The following is a 22,911-nucleotide window of genomic DNA, read 5'->3' on the forward strand; positions in this document are numbered from 1 at the left end:
TCCAGTTTTCCCAGCACCACTTATTGAAGAGGCTGTCTTTTCGCCATTGTATATTCTTGCCTCCTTTATCAAAAATAAGGTGACCATATGTGCGTGGGTTTATCTTTGGGTCTTCTGTTCTGTTCCATTGATCTATATTTCTGCTTTTGTGCCCATACCATATTTTGTAGCTTTGTAGTATAGTCTTAAGTCTGGGAGCCTGATTCCTCCAGCTCCATTTTTCTTTCTCAAGGTTGCTTTGGCTATTCGGGGTCTTTTGTGTTTCCATAAAAATTGTGAAATTTTTTGTTCTAGTTCTGTGAAAAATGCCATTGGTAGTTTGATAGGGATTGCGTTGAATCTGTAGATTGCTTTGGGTCGTGTGGTCATTTTCACAATTCACTTAATCTTCACATGAGCACTGAAACAGGTGCCCAGTGGCCTATTAAGGTATAAGATGCTTAAGAGTCAGTTACTCACTTAAGGTAATAAGTTTGTTGTTTTTTTTTCTTGGCTGCATTGGGTCCTCATTGGGGTACGCGGGCTTTCTTTAGTTGCAGCAAGTGGGGGGTACTCTTTATTGCGGTGCGCGGGCTTCTCATCGCGGTGGCTTCTCTTGTTTTGGAGCACAGGCTTCAGTAGTTGTGGCACACAGGCTCAGTAGTTGTGCCTCGTGGGCTCTAGAGAGCAGGCTCAGTAGTTGTGGCGCACGGGCTTAGCTGCTTTGCGGCATGTGGGATCTTCCCGGACCAGGGCTTGAACCTGTGTCCCTTGCATCAGCAGGAGGATTCTTAACCACTACGCCACCAGGGAAACCCGGTAATAAGGCTTTATTCTTAGGGGTTGAGGGTTATAATCCTCTCTGGGTCTGACTCTATCCTTTTCAGACCGTGGCTTCGGGCAGAAGCTGCCGACAGGGCTGCGATTTGGTTCCATTCAACAAATATGCGGGCTTTCTTTAGTTGCAGCAAGTGGGGGGTACTCTTTATTGCGGTGCACGGGCTTCTCATCGCGGTGGCTTCTCTTGTTTTGGCGCATAGGCTTCAGTAGTTGTGGCACACAGCCTCAGTAGTTGTGGCTCGTGGGCTCTAGAGAGCAGGCTCAGTAGTTGTGGCGCACGGGCTCAGTTGCTTTGCGGCATGTGGGATCTTCCCGGACCAGGGCTTGAACCTGTGTCCCTTGCATCAGCAGGAGGATTCTTAACCACTACGCCACCAGGGAAACCCGGTAATAAGGCTTTATTCTTAGGGGTTGAGGGTTATAATCCTCTCTGGGTCTGACTCTATCCTTTTCAGACCGTGGCTTCGGGCAGAAGCTGCCGACAGGGCTGCGATTTGGTTCCATTCAACAAATATGTAAACACATGTGGCTAATCCTGAGCCCTGCCTCTCGTGGAAAAACAGAAGTTGAGGTGTTTGTCCTGCAGGCTCTGGACTGGATGCTGGGCTGTGCTGGACCACCTGGCAGCCTCCTTCTAGGGTAGCAGTTATCAGATGATTCTGTCCTCCCACCCGGGAACATTAATAACGAGGGTTAATAATACTGCACAGTCGTAGTGTTGTTGTGGGAATTACATGCGATAATGCAGTGAAGATGCAGCGTAGAGCCTGGCACAGGTAAGTATTCGGTAAATATGGGTGGTTTTGTCCTTGTTATCTTTACATTTCCCCCAGGCTGCACCAGCTGTGGTGCACACACAGTCACCCCCCACCCTCAGTGTACTCAGATGAAACCTGCTGAAAATTAGAACAAAATGTTGAGGTTCCACTGAGCAAACTCAGAACGTTCCTGTAGAAAAGTTCAGGGTGGAGGGAAAATTATACAGGACAGAGGAGTCATTGGACTTTATCCCTTGAAAAAAGAGTGGATATATGTATATGTGTAACTGATTGACTTTGTTATACAGCAGAAACTAACACAACATTGTAAATCAACTATACTCCCATAAAAACGAATTTTAAAAGATAAATAATAATTTAAAAAATAGTCACCTGCTTCCTCCCTCCTCAGTCGTAACTAAAGATTCCCGACATTTGGTCCTGTGTCCCTTTCTGCCAGTGAGGGTTTTGATGCCTTCCTGTATCTTTCATAGAAATCATATGGCAAGAATTTAGAAACTACTGCTGTGCGTGCACATCTAATCATTTTTGGAAGTTGCAAAGGCAGGTTACACGTAGCCTCACTCGTGCCCCAGAGCATCCCCGGGACAGACACATAGTTGACCCTATTTACAGATGAGAAAACTGAGGCCTAGAGCCAAGAAGCAATCACCTGCAATTCTGACAGCGCCAGCCCGGCAGACAGACCTAGAATCGCATGTCTCCTCTAGCCCACGTTAGCTGGACTACTTTGGACACGTTTCTTAACCTCTCTGAGACTGAACTGGCAAATGCGGGTTAATAATAACGAGGGGGGCTCCCCTGGTGGCGCAGCGGTCGCGCGTCCGCCTGGCGATGCAGGGGAACCGGGTCCGCGCCCCGGTCCGGGAGGATCCCACGTGCCGCGGAGCGGCTGGGCCCGCGAGCCATGGCCGCTGGGCCTGCGCGTCCGGAGCCTGTGCTCCGCAAAGGGCGAGGCCACAGCAGAGGGAGGCCCGCGTACCACAAAAATAATAATAATAATAATAATAATAATAATAACGAGGGTTAATAATACTGCACAGTCGTAGTGTTGTTGTGGGAATTACATGCGATAATGCAGTGAAGATGCAGCGTAGAGCCTGGCACAGGTAAGTATTCGGTAAATATGGGTGGTTTTGTCCTTGTTATCTTTACATTTCCCCCAGGCTGCACCAGCTGTGGTGCACACACAGTCACCCCCCACCCTCAGTGTACTCAGATGAAACCTGCTGAAAATTAGAACAAAATGTTGAGGTTCCACTGAGCAAACTCAGAACGTTCCTGTAGAAAAGTTCAGGGTGGAGGGAAAATTATACAGGACAGAGGAGTCATTGGACTTTATCCCTTGAAAAAAGAGTGGATATATGTATATGTGTAACTGATTGACTTTGTTATACAGCAGAAACTAACACAACATTGTAAATCAACTATACTCCCATAAAAACGAATTTTAAAAGATAAATAATAATTTAAAAAATAGTCACCTGCTTCCTCCCTCCTCAGTCGTAACTAAAGATTCCCGACATTTGGTCCTGTGTCCCTTTCTGCCAGTGAGGGTTTTGATGCCTTCCTGTATCTTTCATAGAAATCATATGGCAACAATTTAGAAACTACTGCTGTGCGTGCACATCTAATCATTTTTGTACTCAAGGCAAGAATCTCTTGATAGCTAAAGCCGTGGCTGAACGTGCCTGATTCTTTTTTGGACTTGTTTGAGGCCAGGGTGTGCCCTGAGATTTCTCCCTTTGGAAGGATTGGCTGGGGAAATTCTCCCAGTTGTGATATTTGAAGCCCCCCCCCGCCCCCCGCCGTCTGTGGGCACCAACAGCCGGGCTGTGATGGTCGTGGGTTTGGGAATCATTCTAGACATTGGTTTCATAGGTGTAGACTCAGTCCAAATTGTACCAAAACCTTCCTGCCCCAGCCTGGCCGTGGGCACCAAGGTTGTTCAAGGATATGGCTACAGGAAAACGGATTCTCACAGTACTTACCCCAAATGCACCTTTGTTGTGGGATAAGATGCCATTTTCAGAGAGCTCAAGTCCCAGGTTCAGTGTGTCATTTAAGTCTCCAGTGCTGCTTTTTTCATTTCCCTGGTGTGGACGGGCTCACAGGCTAAGTGTCTTGTCCAAGATTCCTCAAGCCGCAAGGGGCCTCTGTTATTGAACCCATGCCATGACCATCTGTCTCCCTTAGGGCCAGGTCTACGTCACACTCTGTCCCCAGTGCACACAGCGCCCCTGGTCTAAGCAAATGACGTGGGTATGCCTAGGGGCGCCCACCTGGGCTCGGGACTTGGCCACCACAACGTGGGCCGGACGCCAGCCTCCGTCTGCCTCTTGGCCAGGCCCTTTTTTGTGCAGTGCGTAAACTACACAGCAGCATGCAGCAACCCTGAGCGCCAGCCTACAGCCTGGCCTGGCACGGAAATGCTCAGTAGGGATTTGCTGCAAGAGCGATCCCAAGGCCCCCTCGTCGTATCTGCCTGCGGCTCTGAGAAGCCTCTGGCCATAACCTGGAACACACAGAAAACCCCAGCCCAGAGCTTCTGACGGTATGTCCTTTTTCTCTTTCTCCCTTAAAAGCGATACGTAGATGGAGCAGTGAGTAACACCATACCCTGCTTTGATACCAAAACGACCATCACCATTTCCCCCTTCTATGGAGAGAGCGACATCTGCCCCAAAGTCAAGTCCACGAACTTTCTTCACGTGGACGTCACCATGCTCAGTCTACGCCTCTGCTCAGAGAACGTCTACCTATTAGCCCGGGTGCTGTTCCCTGCGGATCTCAAGGTGAGGGGGCCTGGGGTCATTTAAGCAGCACTGCTGTTCAGATCCCACCTCCAGGGGCTATGGCTTAAGTATGGGCAGTCTGTGGAGAGTAGGATTTTTTTTTTTTTAATTATCCCAATGATTCTTATTTGCATCCGTGGTCAAGAACTACCCTGCAGGACTTCCCTGGTGGCACAGTGGTTAAGAATCCACCTGCTGAGCAACTCAGCCCACGCACCACAACTACCGAGGCTGCACTCTGGAGCCCGCGAGCCACAACAACTGAGCCTGCGTGCCTAGAGCCCGTGCTCCGCAACGTGAGAAGCCACCGCGATGAGGAGCCTGTGCAATGAAGAGTAGCCCCCCACTCACTGCAACTAGAGAAAGCCCGCACATAGCAACGAAGACCCAGTGCAGCCAAAAAAAAAAAAAAAAAAAAGAACTACACTGCATTCGGTGGTTTAATTTTTTTTTTGAGCCCGTGCTCCGCAACGTGAGAAGCCACCGCGATGAGGAGCCTGTGCAATGAAGAGTAGCCCCCCACTCACTGCAACTAGAGAAAGCCCGCACATAGCAACGAAGACCCAGTGCAGCCAAAAAAAAAAAAAAAAAAAGAACTACACTGCATTCGGTGGTTTAATTTTTTTTTTTTTTCTTTTTTGGCTTGTGGGATCTTCAGAGATTGAACCTGGGCCCTTGGCAGTGAAAGCTCGGAGTCCTAACCACTGGACCGCTGGGGAATTCCCAGTTTAATCTTTTTTTGATTGTCGTGGTAGCGTGTGGACCTTATCACCCTAACATAGTAAGAAAGTTGGTAGAATCTGCACAGTGCCAGTTCTCTGGGGAGAAGGAAGGCCGTGCCATGCAACATAGACGACAGAGTGTGCTCGCGGGGAGAGGGAAGGCTGGACAGCAGGATTGGTTTGCCGGTGTGGTTTGTACACCGAGGAACAAAGGAGGCAGCTCTTACTGTCTCACGACAAGTAGATCAGGCCCTGGTATTTGTTAGGGTGGAGGCTCGTCCAGGGACCCGGGGAGACCAGAGGAACCAGCACCCGTCATGCTGGGGTGCCAGCAAGGGCTTCACGGAGGAGGTGTCATTCGAGCTGAGTCCTGCAGGAATGCAGAGCCCTGTCCCACCCCGCAGCGCCTGCGCTGGGCACATGGCAGCGGCTTGGAGCTTGGAGGATTCTTGGCTTTGGGTCTGCCGTCTTCAGGTGACGTTGAAGGGAGTGGTGCTTAGTGACTGCCCCCTGCAGTTAATTTACTTGATTTGTTCACAGGTGCTTGGAGAGCTATGCTTTCGAGGATATTTAGACGCGGTCAGGTTCTTGGAAGAGAATGGTATGTATGGCAGGGCAACTGAAGTGCCCCTTTAACAAGCTTTCTGTTCATAGTCTTGGTCAGCAGTCTTGGCTCCATCACTCAGCGCTCAGTACCTTCGCCCACCGTCTCGCTCGGCCCTCTCATTAGTCCCGCGAGATAGGAAATATTTGCCCCATTTGACAGATGGGGAAACAGAGGCTTGGAGAGGCAGCCCAGGTCCGCACTCCACTCACCTGGGAGCAGAGCTGGGACCCGAACCCGGATGTCACAGCCCCAGGGCTAGCTCTCCCTCTGCAGTGTCACCTGTCTGTGTGCTGACGGCAGTTCCTTTGTTCTTCTTTTCTGCTTGAACAATTGTGAACCTTTAGTTTGATGAAAAAGGAAGATAAACAGTTTCTGGGCCTGCAGGTGAAGGAATCAGAATAGCTCCCGCTCCCTCTAGGCGGGTGTGTTCTGGGGAAGGTTCCTGCCTCTGAGTCATCCTGGCTCGTCCAGGCTGGGGGACTTGGGTTCTGGAAATGTTAGAGTGGAATCAAATATGTTTGTGGCTATTTTTCTTCGATACTAAAGGTTGGTTCATGCATTAATCCTCTGAATTAGTCTTTGTCCAAGACCAAGGAGGCCGTGTGGTTCACGGGACATACGTGCATTTATCTACTCAGAAAATGTTGCCTGCGTACCGTCTGGGTGCCAAGCAGCTGATGACTCCACAGCGGACAGACGGATGTGCCCCAGCCCTCCTGGAGCTTAGTCTCGTGGTTGTTGCCGAAACGTCGGCTTCCCTGTGCACCGGTGCCGAACAGAAATACAGAGACAGAGATTTTGGAGGAAGACAGAGATGGCTTTATTTTTCTGCCAGGCAGAAGGGAAGACAGGGCAGCCTAGGGCCTCAAGAACTGTGTCTCCCCCTCCTTCGGGAATCGGGGAAGATTTTATATGTGGGGCTCTCTGCAGTCCAGGGTATGTGATAAGGATCAAAGTAATGAAGGTCTTGCATTCTTCTTCTTCCTGCATTATTTCAATATAGTCACAGCTGGCGTCATGTCAGGCAGCCCGGTAATTGGGTTCCTTTGTCTCTGGGTTATCCGCCTGGGACCTTTTTTCTGAAATGCAAATGCTGCAAGGGGTGATTTGCTACAAGTGAGTGCAGGATGTAATTCACGTAATTCACCTAATGTTACAGGGTAATATAGGTTAGCTTTGTGAAGTACGGATCTAGTTACAGAAACTACAGATTAGGAACAGTTAAAAAAGAAAAAAACAACAAACTGGGAGTGATTTAACTGTTTCAGGCCGGGTTATGATTCTTCTCTAGCCTGCTCACTGTTCCCTTTATTTTCCTTGTTCTCAGGAGAGGGAAAACTTCATTTCTGCTTGTGCTGCAGCAGATTCCCCACTGCTAGTTCATTCCCTCCGTAACAATGGAGGAAGGGAAACAGGTGTGTTCTTGTCTGGCTGAGGACAAAACTTCCGTTTTGCTCCACTTGACAAACACCAGCTGTCCGGCCCAGGGGCCCATCTATCTCCTATATCAAATTCCCCCTGAGAGATGTGAACCCCAAGAAATCTTTATGGGGAGGATGAGGGACGCCGGTCTGTCTTCCGTAGCTTCTTCAGGTTGGCAAGGGGCTCGTAGACCCTACCTACTTGGGGTCCTGGAGCTCTCGCCCTGTCTTAGTTAAGGGCCCCAGCGTGACTTCTGTTGTTTTGGCAGGATCTGTTCTGAGAAATGGCTGGAATCTTTGCATCATCATTATCTTGATGTGAACCTATTGTAATCTGGAAGAGACAGAACTTCGCAAGTAGTTGTTAAAAAGAGGCCTAAGATTAGTAAAAGAATTATTGTAGGGCTTCCCTGGTGGCGCAGGGGTTAAGAATCTGCCTTCCAGTGCAGGGGACACGGGTTCGAGCCCTGGTCCGGGAAGATCCCACGTGCCGCGGAGCAACTAAGCCGTGTGCCACAACTAATGAGCCTGTGCTCTAGAGCCCGCGAGCCACAACTACCGAAGCCCGCGCGCCTAGAGCCCGTGCTCCGCAACAAGAGAAGCCACCGCGACGAGAAGCCCGCGCACCGCAACGAAGAGTAGCCCCCGCTCGCCGCAACTAGAGAAAGCCCGCGCGCAGCAACGAAGACCCAATGCAGCCAAAAATAAATAAAATAAATAAATTTTTAAAAATAATAATCTGCCATCAATTTAAAAAAATACGAATTATTGTAGCCAGGGTCCCAAGCAAGATTAAGAGCCATGTGTTTGGTAGTAATTTTGATCCTGATCTAGATAGAGTCAGTGCTTGGGTTACGCTGTTTAAAGGAATAGAGCCATTTGGTGTGGTCCTATATATAATTTTATGTCCTCTTCTATTAGCCCAGTGTGATTGATGTAGGTGTAACAGACCCCATTAGAAGTATTTGGAGGCGTGACAACCTAAACGTTAATAGACAAAATAGATCTCATTTCCTTTTAGGAGAATAAGGCTGAAACCCAGTCTAGGCCTGGCAGTCTGGGGAGATTTGTAGCCAGGTAGCTGGTTATCTAGTTTCATCAAAGTAGGTTTTAACCTTTGATGTGGTATTAATATATAAATAACAGGAGCTATTGGTCACTACATGTGTGTTTTCTCTTTTTGTTAACATATGATCTAAAGCAATTTTATCTGTAAAAGTGTAGTAGTTGCAAGAGGACACCTTTAAGAAGTAAGGTTGCGGTTACCAGCTGTCAGCAGACGTTGTTTTGAGAATGGCTGGTGACATCCCAAATCTAACACAGCTCAGAGAACTCAAGTTCTTAGCAATAAAAGGACTTGCCTAAAATCACACCACGGTGTCACCGTTCATGATGTCAGTGTTTCTCTAGGTATGAGAAGATTCAAGAAATGGGGCTCGTAAAATCTTCTCCTGAAAGTATTTAACTATCTGAAGGCCTGTGCTGTCAGTTTTTCCCAGAGCACAGAGGGCCTCATTTCAGATCTCCACCCTGAACTCCTTGTAGGGGGTGTTGAAGGTCGCCAGCTACAGCAACAGCTCATGATTTAATCCTTGTAGAAGTAGATGGCAAGTGTCAGTTTTCAGTCAGCGGGGCCCCTTTATGGTCATAATTTCAACCATGGCTTGGGGCATTTCATGACCATTTTGTCCCACGGTGCTAGAAACGCTCATTCCCAGGTCTGGTGAAGATTGTGCTGATAGGCCACTCCATGTGCTATTACTGGACTAGACTTTTACTAGTATCCAAAAGTCTCTGGACCACCCGTCTTCCTAGTCTCTTATGGTCCAGGACAATATTCCCTCTTGTTGCTTCTTCTAATATCTAGAGTTAGACTATTGCAATCATTGATCTCATATGGAACTATATATCATCCGTTCATCTGTCAAAGGACACTTGGGTTGCTTCCATGTCCTGGCTATTGTGGATGGAGCTGCAGTGAACATCGTGGTGCATAACTCTTTTGGGATTGTGGTTTTCTTGGGCTGTATGCCCAGTGGTGGGATTGCTGGGTCGTATGGTAGTTCTATTTTTAGTAAAAATATGGAACGCTTCGCGAATTTGCGTGTCATCCTTGCGCAGGGGTCATGCTAATCTCTGTATTGCTCCAATTTTAGTATATGTGCTGCCGAAGCAAGCACTGTGTTTCCTTTTTAAAATAATTTATCCAAGTAGTGTACTGTGATCACATTCTTTTTCTTAAAGAAAAAGGTTTGTTGGTTGCGCCTGGAGCACATTTTTTGCCACATTTTTTGTTTCATTTAGTTAATTTTTCTTGACTTGCAGGCTAAGTTCCAAACCCTCTGTAAAATGCCACTTAATCAAATTGTCTGTACAACTAAAAAAAAAAAAAAAAAAGAGCACCTGATAAGGGTCCTTCCATTCAGTTTGGAGATAGTCCTTTAAATTATGTCTTTTCCAGTATGTATAATCCCCTGGTTGTAGGTCGTGGCGCATCTGATCGTCATCCAAAGATAGATTACTGAGATAAGCTTTAGAAACAAACTTAGAGTGTCCTTTAATAATTCAATTAAACTTCTTGGCAATATAACAGCAAGAAACTGTCTGGGAAGTGAGTCTTGGTGAACACAGACCTAAATTAACAAAACTAGAATTTACTATTCAGTAAAACATAATTTTATTTCTTCCTTGTGAGGGCATTAACCCTGCAGCCAGGGAAGGCTTTATCCCATCAAATAAAAAATGAGCTTTGTCAGGAAGCTGGAAAAAGCCAAGCAGCCATCTTTGATTTTTCCATAGCCCTGACTGTTTGATTGACAGCTATTGTTTACCCATTTTAAATTCCCTGATTTAGGAGTAGACTGTTCTCATGTTTTAAGCACGTGAGGATGGCAAAAGTCTGGCAATGAGGGATTAATTTTTGTAGCAGCAGAATGAACTTTATCTATGCGTGCCACGGATCTTCATAGATCATTGTGAAATAATATTTACTTTACCAAAGTAACAAAAGATTTTAAAAGCAAAGTAATTTACATGGTCTGTTATTAAAGCAGCATTCCAAGAAAACTTTGTTCTCTTAACAGAGAGAGAGAACCAAATTTCAGTCTGGTCTCAATAAACTTGGCCTGATGATTTATATAACTGTAATGGATCATATAGGCTTTTTGCTTGTGGAAACTTTTATAAGGAGTCTCAGACTAAACTTTTAAAAGACCTCTCAGGAAAGTCACACCAAGGGCTTGTCACAGATTTTGCTTACCAGATCTAGGTGAATTCCTCCCTTTTCAAGGTCCCGAAAATACCTTGCGATTTCTGTACCTGTTAGTGAGGTAGCCTTCCTAATTTATCTGATAAAGGTGCTGGGGACCTAAGAGTTTCCAGTCTCTGGAGGGAGCAGATAGAGTGAAAATATAAATGTTTTAATTTTACGCACAGGTGTAAATTACCAAATTGCTGTCAACCATAAGTAGCTTGAGGAGAAGAGCTTCTTTATATTCAGTTTAGCATTATAGTCTGAAAGTCAGAAACTTGTATTTATCCAAAAGTCCTTTTCATATAAATCTTCTTGAAGAGGAAGCATTTTTGCAAAGGCATCAGAGTGAAACCATGTCTGTAATGACAAAAGACTTAAGGCAAGTTTAAAATGATTACAATGTAATTAACAAGGTAACTTGGTTACTTTTGTGACATATGACACTTAAGATAATAACTAGAATTGTGACTGATAACATTTTACCAGGACATATCAGAATTTTTTTGAAACTCCATATAATTTCTAGAATATCTGTATTAATAATGATTACCATACAATATAACCTAAGATTTATTATACATTTGACAATACTTCTCATGTGCTTTTAGCATACCAAATGAACCTAATTAGTGTAATATCTCTCTTTCAGATGTTTCAGGGGCCCTTTGAAGCACCCCAAGGTTAGCTAGAGGTCAAAGGAACTTCATTACAATTTGATTTGGAAAGTTGTATCAAAAAAATCAAAAGGGTTTAGAACACTCAGATAAGATCATATGTCACTATGAAACAATAGTTGTGCACTTAGCCAAAGTAACAATAAAAGATTTTAAAGGCAAATATCGAACAAACTTAAACCTTAATACCAGGTGTTAGTTTAATATTGAATATTTCCCAGGTCACATAAACCTGAAATTAATTTTTCTTGTATTTATCTATCTATTTATTTATTTTATTTATTTATTTTCTTTTTGGCTACATTGGGTCTTCAGTGCTGTGTGTAGGCTTTCTCTAGTTGGGTCGAGGAGGGTCTACTCTTCGGTGTGGTGTGTGGGCTTCTCACTGCGGTGGCTTCTCTTGTTGCGGAGCACGGGCTCTAGGCACGCAGGCTCAGTAGTTGCGGCTTGCAGGCTCTAGAGAGCAGACTCAGTAGTTGTGGCGCTTGGGCTTAGTAGCTCTACGGTATGTGGGATCTTCCCGGACCAGGGCTCGAACCTGTGTCCCCTGCATTGGCAGGCGGATTCTTAACCACTGCACCACCAGGGAAGCCCTTTCTTATATTTAGAATTGTTTGATTTGTAAGCACTTACTTTTCTTTTAAGCCAATTAAATAGAGCTCATTTACAAATTAACCTCAGCAATGTTATGCAAAGACAAAAACACATACTGAGACATACACAGATAACAGACAGAGGTCTCATAGTTTCCACTTGAGATTTAAAATGTCTCTTTGCCTCTTTTTTTTTTTTTTCTTGGCCTGAAGTTCTACTAATTAAACCAAGGCTGAAGTCTCAGGCAAAGTGGGCTTTGTTTGTAGCTCAAGGACATGAGAAGAGTTCACTTCAAGCTTTGTCCTAGGCATATTTTTGTTCTCTCAGGGTCAGAATTTTGAAGAAAAGTATTTTAACAAGCTAGCTTTTTCTAACTGCACATGCAAAAAGAACTTGTTTTGCAATTTCAAGAAAAGTTTTATTTTAACCCTTTTTCTCCAGAGTCTAAAGAATATTGTGGCCATACTGTCAAAAATTATCTTTCTCTTTCTGTGGTCATGGTTTTATAGCTAAAATTTAAACCAGATAGTGCTCAAATTGGCTCTGATAACAGGGGCAGACTGGCTGATAAAATGTCCCAGCAGGGATTGTCCCTCTGAGGAGGTGAGGTCTTAGTTTGATCAGAAGACTCTGAAGGATTAAGGGAACTTGCAGGGTGGGGGAAGCTTGGTTCTACCCTGGCCCCTGAGAGTTGGGAGAAGTTAGAAGAGGATCATTTAGAATGTCAGGAGAGTGGATTGTTTTTTCTTTTCTGATTCCTCAGGCTTTTGATTATGGAGCCACCTAGAGCGGGATTCTAATAAAAGCGGCATAAAGTCCTGAACATAAGGGAACCTCAGTCCATTTTTCCCATCCTGTGGCAATAAAGATCTAATCGTAGGAGACCCATTTCTTTGTCATTGGATCATAGCTATAGGTCCACCAGTCATTTAAAATTTTCCCCAAGGGTTCCCAGGGAGGAAGCGCTTCCCATTTTGGCTCGAGCAGTTGGTAACAGAAGTTAGATGTTAGCGCGCTCAAATCAAAACATAAACCTTCACCTCATCAGCTGGAAGTCACACATAAAACATAAACCATAAAAGGAAACAGCAAATGGATGCTCAAAAAGAAAAAGGAGAAACATATGGCGGCGACCCGCCCAGACGTGACTTCTGAGTCCCACTCGACCCGAACCGTTGCCCCAAAGTGGCACCTTACATCAGAATCTCCCTTTGCAGGGAGAATGACACATCAGGATTTCCCTTTGCAGGGGAATCCCCAGACTGGAACTTAAGTTCCTGTAAGGGGACGGTCAAAGGTCATGGAGCGCAGTCCGGGAGACTCACCGTAGGTGCTGACGGGTGCGTCGCAACTTCCGTACGCCCTCTTTCTGATCCTCCAGTGTTCAGTGTTTTCTCGGAGCGGAAGTCCAGGCCGGTGTGGGCAAGAGAAGAGAAGGTGTCCTCAAGGCAAAAGGAGCCTCGGCCGCTGCTAGGTCAGCCTCTCCCCCGTTCTCCACCGCAGCCTCGGAGTTCCGCCGCCAAGTAGGCAGGCCGGGTGTGATCGGGGCACAGCCCTGCGGCAGGGAGTCCCTGGAGATCTGGCTTCGGAGCAATCCACCAACCCTCCGCTTTCCTGAAGGAGGCTGGTGTGGAGAGAGATCCCCAAGCTTTCAGTCAAGCCGAGGGGCCCTGCGGGGCTGCCTGCCCGCGAGCAGATCCCGGACGGGCCCGTATTTTGTTGCCAAAATCTCGGCTTCTCTGTGCACCAAGGATGAACGGAAATACGGAGACAAGAGATTTTGGAGGAAGAGAGAGATGGCTTTATTTTTCTGCCAGGCAGAAGGGAAGACACAGCAGGCTAGGGCCTCAAGAACTGTTGTCTCCCCCTCCTTCGGGAATCAGAGAAGATTTTATACGTGGGGCTAGCAGTCCGGGGTATATGATAAGGATCAAAGTAGTGAAGGTCTTGTATTATTCTTCTTCCTGCATTATTTCAAAATAGTCACAGCTGGGGCTTCCCTGGTGGCGCCGTGGTTGAGAGTCCGCCTGCCGATGCAGGGGACACGGGTTCGTGCCCCGGTCCGGGAGGATCCCATGTGCCGCGGAGCAGCTGGGCCCGTGAGCCATGGCCGCTGGGCCTGCGCGTCCGGAGCCTGTGCTCCGCAACGGGAGAGGCCACAACAGTGAGAGGCCCGCGTACCGCAAAAAAAAAAAAAAAAAAAAAAAAAAATCACATCTGGCATCATGTCAGGCAGCCCGGTAATTGGGTCCGTTTGTCTCTGGGTTATCGGCCTGTGACCTTTTTTCTGAAATGCAAATACTGCAAGGGGTGATTTGCTACAAGGGAGTGCAGGATGTAAGTCACGTAATGTTACAGAGTAATAGGTTAGCTCTGTGAATTACAGATCTAGTTACAGAAACTACAGGTTAGTAACAGTTAAAAAACAAAAACTAGGAGTGATGAACTCTTTCAGCCCAGGTTATGATTCTTCTCTAGCCTGTTCACTGTTCCCTTTATTTTCCTTGTTCTCAGGAGAGGGAAAACTTCATTTCTATTTTTGCTGCAACATGGTCGGGGACAGATATGTAAAGAGAAGGCTGCCGGTGTGCTCAGTGCCCTGGCAGGAAGGTACAGGATGCTGTAGGATCACACGGGGAGCGAGGGGATCTGCAAGGCAGGGGCAAGCAGGGCTTCAGGAGGATGTGAACACATGCTGACACTTTGAGGGTGAACAGGAGCATTCTAGGCATGGGGGACATGAGCATGACGTGCAGAGAAGGCGTGTGTGACCGGAGTGGCGGGAGTGGGGCACCCAGAGAGATGGACAGAGAGGAGAGGGGCAGGCATGGCAGTAAGTGAAAAGTGGAGGGACAAGGTTGGGCCTCATGGACGTGGTGAAGGGGTCTGCATCCCACAGCAATAGGGAGCCACGGAGGGCTGCCGAAGCGGGAGTGAGGGCGGTCAGAGGAAGCTTTGCAAGGCCCCCCCGGCCGCAGTGCAGAGAGGGTGAGAGCAGCATCCAGGAAGGAGGTCAAGGAGGCCGCCGTGGGCTTGGCCGGGGTCACGGCAGCAAGGGTGGTGGAAGGGGCCCGAGGGAACAGGACTCGGAGGCAACCAACCAGAGATTCGGGAGGAGGAAGACTTAAGGATGAAGTCCTGGCCTCTGGCTTCTGCAGCCGGCACGGCACGGGGGAGAGGGGCTCTGCTCAGTGTTCGGGCCCTCAGGAGGCCGAGGCTTCTGCAGCCGGCACGGCACGGGGGAGAGGGGCTCTGCTCAGTGTTCGGGCCCTCAGGAGGGCGAGGCTTCTGCAGGGAAGCTCAGGCCCCGTGTGCGGTGCCCCGGGGGTATACTTGGGTGGTTGTGCAAGAAGCACAGTGATGTCAAGAGTCCGAGGTCCTGGAAAGCAGTCTGGACCGGGGATGGAATTTGGGAGCGACCTGGGAATAAATAACAGTGATGGACCCTGTGGAAGTTACTAGGTGACTTGGGGCAAGCCACCTCCCCGCTCTGGGCCTCCGTTTCCACATCTCCAGCAAAAGACATTTGGATGAAATGACGCCAGGTGATTCTTAGTAATTCTAAAGACTGGCATGCGGCTGGGCGCTTGCAGCATCGGTGCTGGGTTTGGGTTTAATGATCTAAGAGAGGTCCTCCCTCGGCCAGGCTGGCCTCCTCGGGGTCCTGCAGAGGACGCGCGGGGCTGGGCCAGGTGTCCTCTGGGAACAGATTCTCTGAAACATGCCTGAGGGAAAGTAAGTCCCAGGGTGTGAGCTATGTGTCTAAAAGAGGCGGAAAGATCCAGGGGAGCATAACTGGGAGGTGTAACTTGGGAGCAAGGTGTGCGCATCCAGGCGCAGCCCCTGGTCTTTTTTGTGTGAATTCTTCTTCTTGCATCCTCTTTTATTTTTTTTTAAATTTATTTATTTATTCATTTATTTTTGGCTGCAATGGGTCTTTGTTGCTGCGCGTGGGCTTTCTCTACTTGCGGCAAGCGGGGGCTACTCTTCGTTGCGGTGCGCGGGCTTCTCATTGCGGTGGCTTCTCTTATTGTGGAGCACGGGCTCTAGATGCGCGGGCTTCAGTAGTTGCGGCACGCTTGCTCAGTAGTTGTGGCTCACGGGCTCCAGAGCTCAGGCTCAGTAGTTGTGGCGCACAGGCTTCGTTGCTCCGCGGCATGTGGGATCTTCCCAGACCAGGGCTCGAACCCGTGTCCCCTGCCTTGGCAGGCGGATTCTTAAGCACTGCACCACCAGGGAGGTCCAGCCCCTGGTCTTTTCATCTGAGGTTGGAAGCAAGAGGTGAGTCGAGGCAGGCGTGGGCATCCGAAACTACCTGTCCGTCTGCCCCCACCCAGTGTGCGAGCAGGAACCACCCACTGGTATCGGCTCCTGAGCCCCGACACCTAGGGCAGGGCCTGCACAAACCCCCTGACCTAATGCTTCTTTCCAGGCCGTGTGATGGAGGGGTGCCATCTTTGACATCACATCTCAGTTTGATTCTCGCTGTGCCACGTATTGGCTGAGCGGCTTTGGACAAATCTCTTAACCTCTCTGTGCTTCTGATTCCTCACCTGAAAAGCAGAGATGATGATAATGGTAGCACTTGAATGGCTGCTGCAGGGCCTGGACCGCTGGCTTAAGCAGTGCTTCCGTTCCTATAAATTAGTTATAATCCTTAGCTTTAAACATCAAGAATCCACACGTGGCTCCAGAGCCCACACAGCTGGTGAGTGATGGAGCCAGGCACCCCCGTCACGTCCATCCGGCGTCAAAGCCCCACACTCCTTTCTCCCTGCTAGGACTGCCTGCCCTCGTTGATCTCCGCCTTGTACTAATAACAGGCCTGCAGCTTCCCTCTAATTTGGTGGGCAGGTGTGTGTGGGTGAGTAATGACCCCGCTGCCCGAAATTGCCTGACGGGTTTGTCTCTGTGCCCCTCGCAGGCATCTGTGACAGGCCCCCTCTGTGCCTGAGTGCATCCTCAGCAGAGTTGGAAGTCCTCGAGGCCCCCTGGGAGCACGGGAGCCTGCAGTCTTCCCCGGGCATGGCCGCTGGGGAGGCGGGGCCTGAGGAAGACAAGCTGCTCGATCACCGGCACCTCAGCATCCTGCCCTGGGACGAGAGCATCCTGGAGACCCTGTCGCCCAAGCTCACCATAGGTGCCGGCTCTGGGGGCGGGACAGCAGAGGCTCTCTGTGACCCTTTATGAGGCAGAAGGGGTGGCTTCCCTTGTGTGCTGTGGAGGAAGGTCCTGCCGTGGCGTGGGAAGAGGTGGAGCGGAGCAACCAGGGCAGGCCCTTTGGGACCTGTTACCGCCCAGCACGGGCCTCCCATCCCCCTGGGTCCTTTTGCCCAGTCTCCCTTCCCATGGGGTCCTGGCCACAGGAAAACAACCTCCAGCTGAGTTTTATGTTAACTGGCTGTGCTCTCTGCTCCTAAAGTCCAGGCACGCTGGATATTGGGGGGAACCCCCGGGGGTGGCCTGTTCTTTTAGAACACCGTTCTCTGCCTGTCCTCCCATCTCAAAGCCTTTTCTCTCTCGAGGAGCCCCTCCTAATTTCTCCCTCCCCGCAAAATCACAGTTTTGAACCTTCACTGAATCTGGTTATTTTATCATGTCATTGATTATTTAATGGATAGATGAATGCACCCTCCAGCTTCCAGCTGGGCATTTGGGGAAATTCAAAGATGGACGGGACAGGGAATTCCCTGGTGGTCCAGTGGTTAAGACTCGGAGCTTCCAATGCAGGGGGTGAGGGTTCAATCCCTGGTCGGGGAACTAAGATCCCACACACCGCAGGACGTGGCCAGAATAGAATAGAATAAATCAAAGACGAATGGGATGCCGTGTCTTGCCCCTGAGGCACTAACACCCCAGGAGTTGCACTAACCAGCAGCTGCTCAGATTAATGTGATTTGAGGCATCGCGAGGTCATTACAAAGGGGAAATAGAAGGCTAGGGGGTTCCAGGCAGAAGAGATGGAATCCAGCTGCAGGTGCAAAGAAGAGCTCATAAAACTGGGGCCAGGGGCACTTTGAGAAGTTTGTGCACGCCTCCAAAAATAGTTTAAAAGGGAGTCTTTAAAAGGGACCCTGTACCCTGTAGTCGATCCAAGGGCTACTTGGGCACATTCCCCGCCCCCCATCTCATTTGCAGGCTCTTCTGATTCTTGGGCTGCCAGGATTTGTATATTTCACTGAAATTCCAAGCACCACCCGAGGAAGATGGTTTGGTTTTTACACTGGTGAGAGACAGATCTCCGAATTGTATTTTTCAGCCCTGAGGGAAGCAATTAGAAACCAAGATGGGTACATAAGCAAGATGTGCAACTTCTTACCAATTAAGGTCATGTCGTTCGCGGTGCTGCCCTGCACGCTGCCCGTGGAGTCTGCGATTGCTGCGGTCCAGAGGTGAGTGCTTCACGTGGCTTTGTGGCACCCTCATGGAAGTGGGGCGAGGATTAAGTGAGAGAAGCCGTGGAAGGCCCTCGGCCTGGGGCCTGGCTCCTGATACATCGGGGTGGAGTTCACGGTCAGCGTGGAACACCCTGGAAAGGTGCCTCGTTGGCCAAGCCCCTGCCTACCCCTCCTTCTTTCTCGTTGCTGTTACAGGTTTGTCCCTTCTTGAAGGTCTGCACTTCTATTTTGGGATTTTATTCCTGCTATGTTGGGGGGATCTGAGGCCAACGCCGGGATGCCTGCTGGATTCCTGGGCGTTTGTTTTCCCTCAGTGTTCTTCTGATTTACTTTGGCGTTTACTTTCTTTTTTTTTTTTTTGTGGTATGCGGGCCTCCCTGTGTCGTGGCCTCTCCCGTTGCGAGCACAGGCTCCGGACGCGCAGGCTCAGCGGCCGTGGCTCACGGGCCCAGCCGCTCCGCGGCATGTGGGATCCTCCCAGACCGGGGCGCGAACCCAGTTCCCCTGCATCGGCAGGCGGATGCGCAACCACCGCGCCACCAGGGAAGCCCCTGGCGTTTACTTTCTTTTTAGCGAGTTAGTCAACATGTCCCTCAGTCCATCTTTTTTTTTTTTTTTTTTTTCCGGTACGCGGGCCTCTCACCGTTGCGGCCTCTCCCGTTGCGGAGCACAGGCTCCGGACGCGCAGGCTCGGCGGCCATGGCTCACGGGCCCAGCCGCTCCGCTGCACGTGGGATCTTCCCGGACCGGGGCACGAACCCGCGTCCCCTGCATCGGCAGGCGGATTCTCAACCGCTGCGCCACCAGGGAAGCCCCCTCAGTCCATCTATTTAAAGTCCCAACCGTCCTTCAAAATCCAGCTCAGTTCTCCAGCTTTGGCCGTCCTCCCCAGAGCCCTTCCCCAACCTGCCAAATCAACCACCCGTTCCCGCACAGCCGTGCCCTGCGTTGAGGGCTGCTCTGGCATTTCCCAAAGCCCGAGATGTGGAGTCCTTTTCATGTCCTGGGTGTTGGGAGTCTGGAGGGCAGTGGTCAGGCCTCCTTGGCGGCTCCCTCTACTGCACTCACACGTGGCCCAGCCCAGGAGACCTGGGCGCAGGGGGTGGTTCTCGACCGCGAGATGCTCTGCGTCGGTGGCCATGTTGCCACAGAGGAGTAGGATCCGGGAAAACCAACGTCTTTTCCTTTTGTTTCCACGTAAGTCCCTTGAGCGTTCCCAAATCAAAAAATGGCCGAATTTTCCTTTGGGCTTTTAGGTTGGCTTGTCTTTGGGAATTTATCACAGCGGGGTTAGAAGTGACCCTGGCAGTTTACCTGGACGATGGTATCGTCGTAAGATGTCTGCCTTTGGTCAGGGTTTGGTTTTGTCCTTTTTGTTTTGGTTTGTCTTCTTGCTCATACGACGTGGGTGCCTCTCTGTTTTATTCCTGCAGACTGGTGATGTGGCTTCCAGACATGCCCAAGGACATCCAGTGGCTGTGGTGGGCGACCTCCCGGCTTTGCTCTCGAGTGGTGATGCGTCTTTTCCCTGTGGAGCCCTACGTCAAGGACACAGGACAAAACCTCTGGAATTAACCAAGCCCCCATAGCAGCTGTTGCCATGGGCTCTCCTAATCTAAACCAGACAGCCCCGCGACTCCATAGTAGGTAAAATATTCACCATGTAGCAACCTTGTAGCACCCTGACCAATCGCCTGATGCCATCCTGCCAGCAGGAACTTTCTTTGTCTTGAGGCTATAGAAGTTGGCCACTAACCCACAAAGGGGGTCGGCTCTCCCTGGTCTGTCAGGAAGTGGGCCCGCTGTATTTGCAGCACCCCTCACTAACTCTGCTCTTTATTCTCAGTAAACTCACTCTTTTCCAAGATACTTCGTGTCTGGAAATTCTTCTTCCAACCCACATACGGACCACGACAGTTTGGTGGCCTGGACGGGGATGTCTCCTGGGGGGATCTCCTCCCCCACCTCCTCGCCTCATTCCTTGGGCCCCTCTGTGAACAGGCAAGCTGCCCGGGAAGCAACGGAGGAACTCTGGCCAGGGCCACATCCTGGTGTGTTCCGAAGGCTCCACGGCTACTTCGCCCCGGTAACTGCCGCCCAGAACGGGTGAGGGTCCCTCTGTCTTCCTTCCGACTGAGGACTAGGCCGATGGGTATCGTGTGGGCACGGGTCAGGCATTTAAAAGCCATTAGGGCGCCTGCCGCTTGAAGACTCCCGTGAAAGGATGAGGGGGTCACGGACAGACCAGGCTGTTAGAGCATCTGTCCCCAGCAAGACGACTTCCACGCACCGTGAGACACGTATTGGTTCAAGCAGAACGCTGAGCCCCCTCCCCTGGCTGCCGCCTTCCCGGCAGGACTACAAGGCCGATTCCTCGGCCTCTCTTCTCTGTTACTTTCACCTTTTTCTCGGTCTGGATTGATTTACAGGGGCCTAGGCGTTGCCTCTGAGCTGTCCCCGGAGTGCCTTTCACGTTTCAGAGCATTGCCAAGAGGGGAGTCACCTGGTGGGTCCTGGGAATCTCTCTCTCTTTCCTTTCTTTCTCTGCCCGAGTCACCAGGTGCCTTAGTCACACGCTCAGGGGTCACCTCTCAAGGTCGGACGCGATGGTTGGGACGGTCGGCCCATTTTGTGCCTTAGTCGCACGGAGAGGTCACTGGGACAAAGGGGACGTCTCTCTGTCAGCCGGTGGCTCTCAGGACCCCCATTCTGTGGCATACAGGCTAAGAATGGGTTCTGGTACGTCTCGGGAGCCTCCCTCAGTCTCACCCCTCGGCTGTATCCTCAGGAACTGGAAAAAATTTGACCCTGAAAATCTCAAAAAGAGGAGGCTCATTTTCTTTCGCAACACGGCTTGGCCCCACTGTAAACTGGGGGACCGAGAACAGTGGCCTCCTGATGGCACACTAAATTATAACACGATCCTCCAACTTGAGCTCTTTTGCCGGAAACAAGGAAAGGACTCAGAGGTTCCTTACGTCCAGACCTTTACGGCCCGTAGTCAGAATCCGGATCTGAGGGACTCACACCGCATGTGTCTTTCTGTTGCCGCCTTATCCCCCCGACCCCCTCTGCCTCCCTCTCCATCAGATCTCCTAGGTGACCCTCCACTCGACCTCTCCTGTCCCCCACCCCATGAACCCTCACTGCTTCAGCCCCTGCACCCACCTCAGCACAGCTCCCCAGGAGCTACCCCCTTATCAGGGCGCAAGCCCGCCTCCCCTCCCCGCACAAGATGCAGGACTGCCCAGCGCCAGGAAACAGATTCTAATATGCTTCCCTTAAGGGAAGTGGCAAATGGAGACCTGGGCACTATTAGAGTCCATGTTTCCTTTCCCGTGTCTGACATCTCCCAAATTCAAAACAAGTTAGGTTTCTTCAGTCACGATGGCCACAATAGTCTTTAGAGTCTGGAGAAAATTGGTTAAGATTAAAATTTTTTGAAATTGCAAAACCAGTTCTTTATGCATATGCAATTAGAGAAAGCTAGCTTGTTGAAATATCTTTTTCAGAATTCTGACCCTGAGAGAACAAAAATATGCCTAGGAGAAAGCTTGAAGTTAACTCTTATCATGTCCTTGAGCTACAAACACAGCCCACTTTGCCTGAGACTTCAGCCTTGGGTTAATTAGTAGAACTTCAAGCCAAGAAAAAAAAAAGGAGGCAAAGAGACATTTTAAACCTCAAGTGGAAACTATGAGATCCCTGACTGTCTGGATATCTGTGTATGTCTCAGTATGTGTCTGTGTCCTTGGATAATATTGCTGAGGTTAATTTGTAAATGAGCTCCATTTAATTGGCTGAAAAGAAAAGTAAGTGCTTACAAATCAAACAATTCTAAATACAAGAAAAATTAAGCTAAATAAATTTCAGATTCACGTGAACTGGGGAATATTCAATATTAAATTAATACCTGGTATTAATGTTTAAGTTCATTGATCTAGTTAATATAGACATGTCTTTAGAGCGATCAAGATTAAGTATAATACTTTTATTGTGCCTAGGTTTACTATAAAGTAAATAAGATCTTATTATAACTGTCACAAATTTGTCAGCAATGAAAATAATTCAATGTGAAGAAACTTTTAAGAAAAGAAAATACAGGGGACTTCCCTGGTGGTGCAGTGGTTAAGAATCTGCCTGCCAGTGCAGGGGACACGGGTTCGAGCCCTGGTCCGGGAAGATCCCACATGCCACAGAGCAGCTACGCCCGTGTGTCACAACTACTGAGCCTGCAAGCCACAACTACGGAGCCCACGTGCCACAACTACTGAAGCCCGCACACCTAGAGCCTGTGCTCCGCAACAAGAGAAGCCACCGCAATGAGAAGCCTGCGCACCGCAACGAAGAGTAGCCCCCGCTCGCCGCAACTGGAGAAAGCCCACGTGCAGCAACGAAGACCCAACACGGCCAAATAAATAAATAAATAAAAATTAATTAATTTTTAAAAAAAGAAAATACAGGGCTTCCCTGGTGGTGCAGTGGTTGAGAATCCACCTGCCGATGCAGGGGACACGGGTTCGTGCCCCGGTCCGGGAAGATCCCACATGCCACGGAGCGGCTGGGCCCGTGAGCCGTGGCCGCTGAGCCTGCGCGTCCCGAGCCTGTGCTCCGCAACGGGAGAGGCCACAACAGTGAGAGGCCCGCGTACCAAAAAAAAAAAAAAAGAAAATACAAATGAGATAAGAGCTTTGAGTGAACTTTTTAGGAATAATTATGTTTTAGGAATGTCTACTTAAGAATAATCTCTCCAGATATTTGACAACTTAAAACATTTAGAGTTGTGCTAAATTAAATTAAAGGAGGGAATTTTATTAAATAACTAGTCCATTTCCAAATAAAATAAGAT

General features: G+C 49.2%; 1 protein-coding gene and 1 non-coding gene across 4 annotated transcripts in view; one reads left to right on the plus strand and one right to left on the minus strand.

Moving 5' to 3' along the window:
- PNPLA3 (patatin like phospholipase domain containing 3) overlaps positions 1 to 22,480 on the plus strand; it is a 30,982-nt gene extending 8,502 nt beyond the window's left edge. The window contains exons 4-8 of one of the 3 annotated variants that reach the window (XM_024127498.3): positions 4,184 to 4,393; positions 5,656 to 5,716; positions 16,589 to 16,804; positions 17,924 to 18,056; positions 19,496 to 22,480. In XM_024127498.3, the coding sequence (XP_023983266.1) occupies positions 4,184 to 4,393; positions 5,656 to 5,716; positions 16,589 to 16,804; positions 17,924 to 18,056; positions 19,496 to 19,637 (762 nt within the window). In that variant the 3' untranslated portion in view covers positions 19,638 to 22,480. The remainder of the gene's footprint in view (positions 1 to 4,183; positions 4,394 to 5,655; positions 5,717 to 16,588; positions 16,805 to 17,923; positions 18,057 to 19,495) is intronic. The other 2 variants (XM_024127500.3, XM_024127499.3) reach the window with 2 other exon arrangements.
- On the minus strand, positions 9,220 to 9,323 carry LOC112065925 (U6 spliceosomal RNA). Its single transcript, XR_002892320.1, has one exon. It is a non-coding gene; the product is annotated as a U6 spliceosomal RNA (small nuclear RNA).
- Positions 22,481 to 22,911: the final 431 nt, after the last annotated feature.

This window comes from Physeter macrocephalus, chromosome 6 (assembly GCF_002837175.3).
Source record: "Physeter macrocephalus isolate SW-GA chromosome 6, ASM283717v5, whole genome shotgun sequence".
In the NCBI taxonomy this organism is placed as follows: Eukaryota; Metazoa; Chordata; class Mammalia; order Artiodactyla; family Physeteridae; genus Physeter; species Physeter macrocephalus.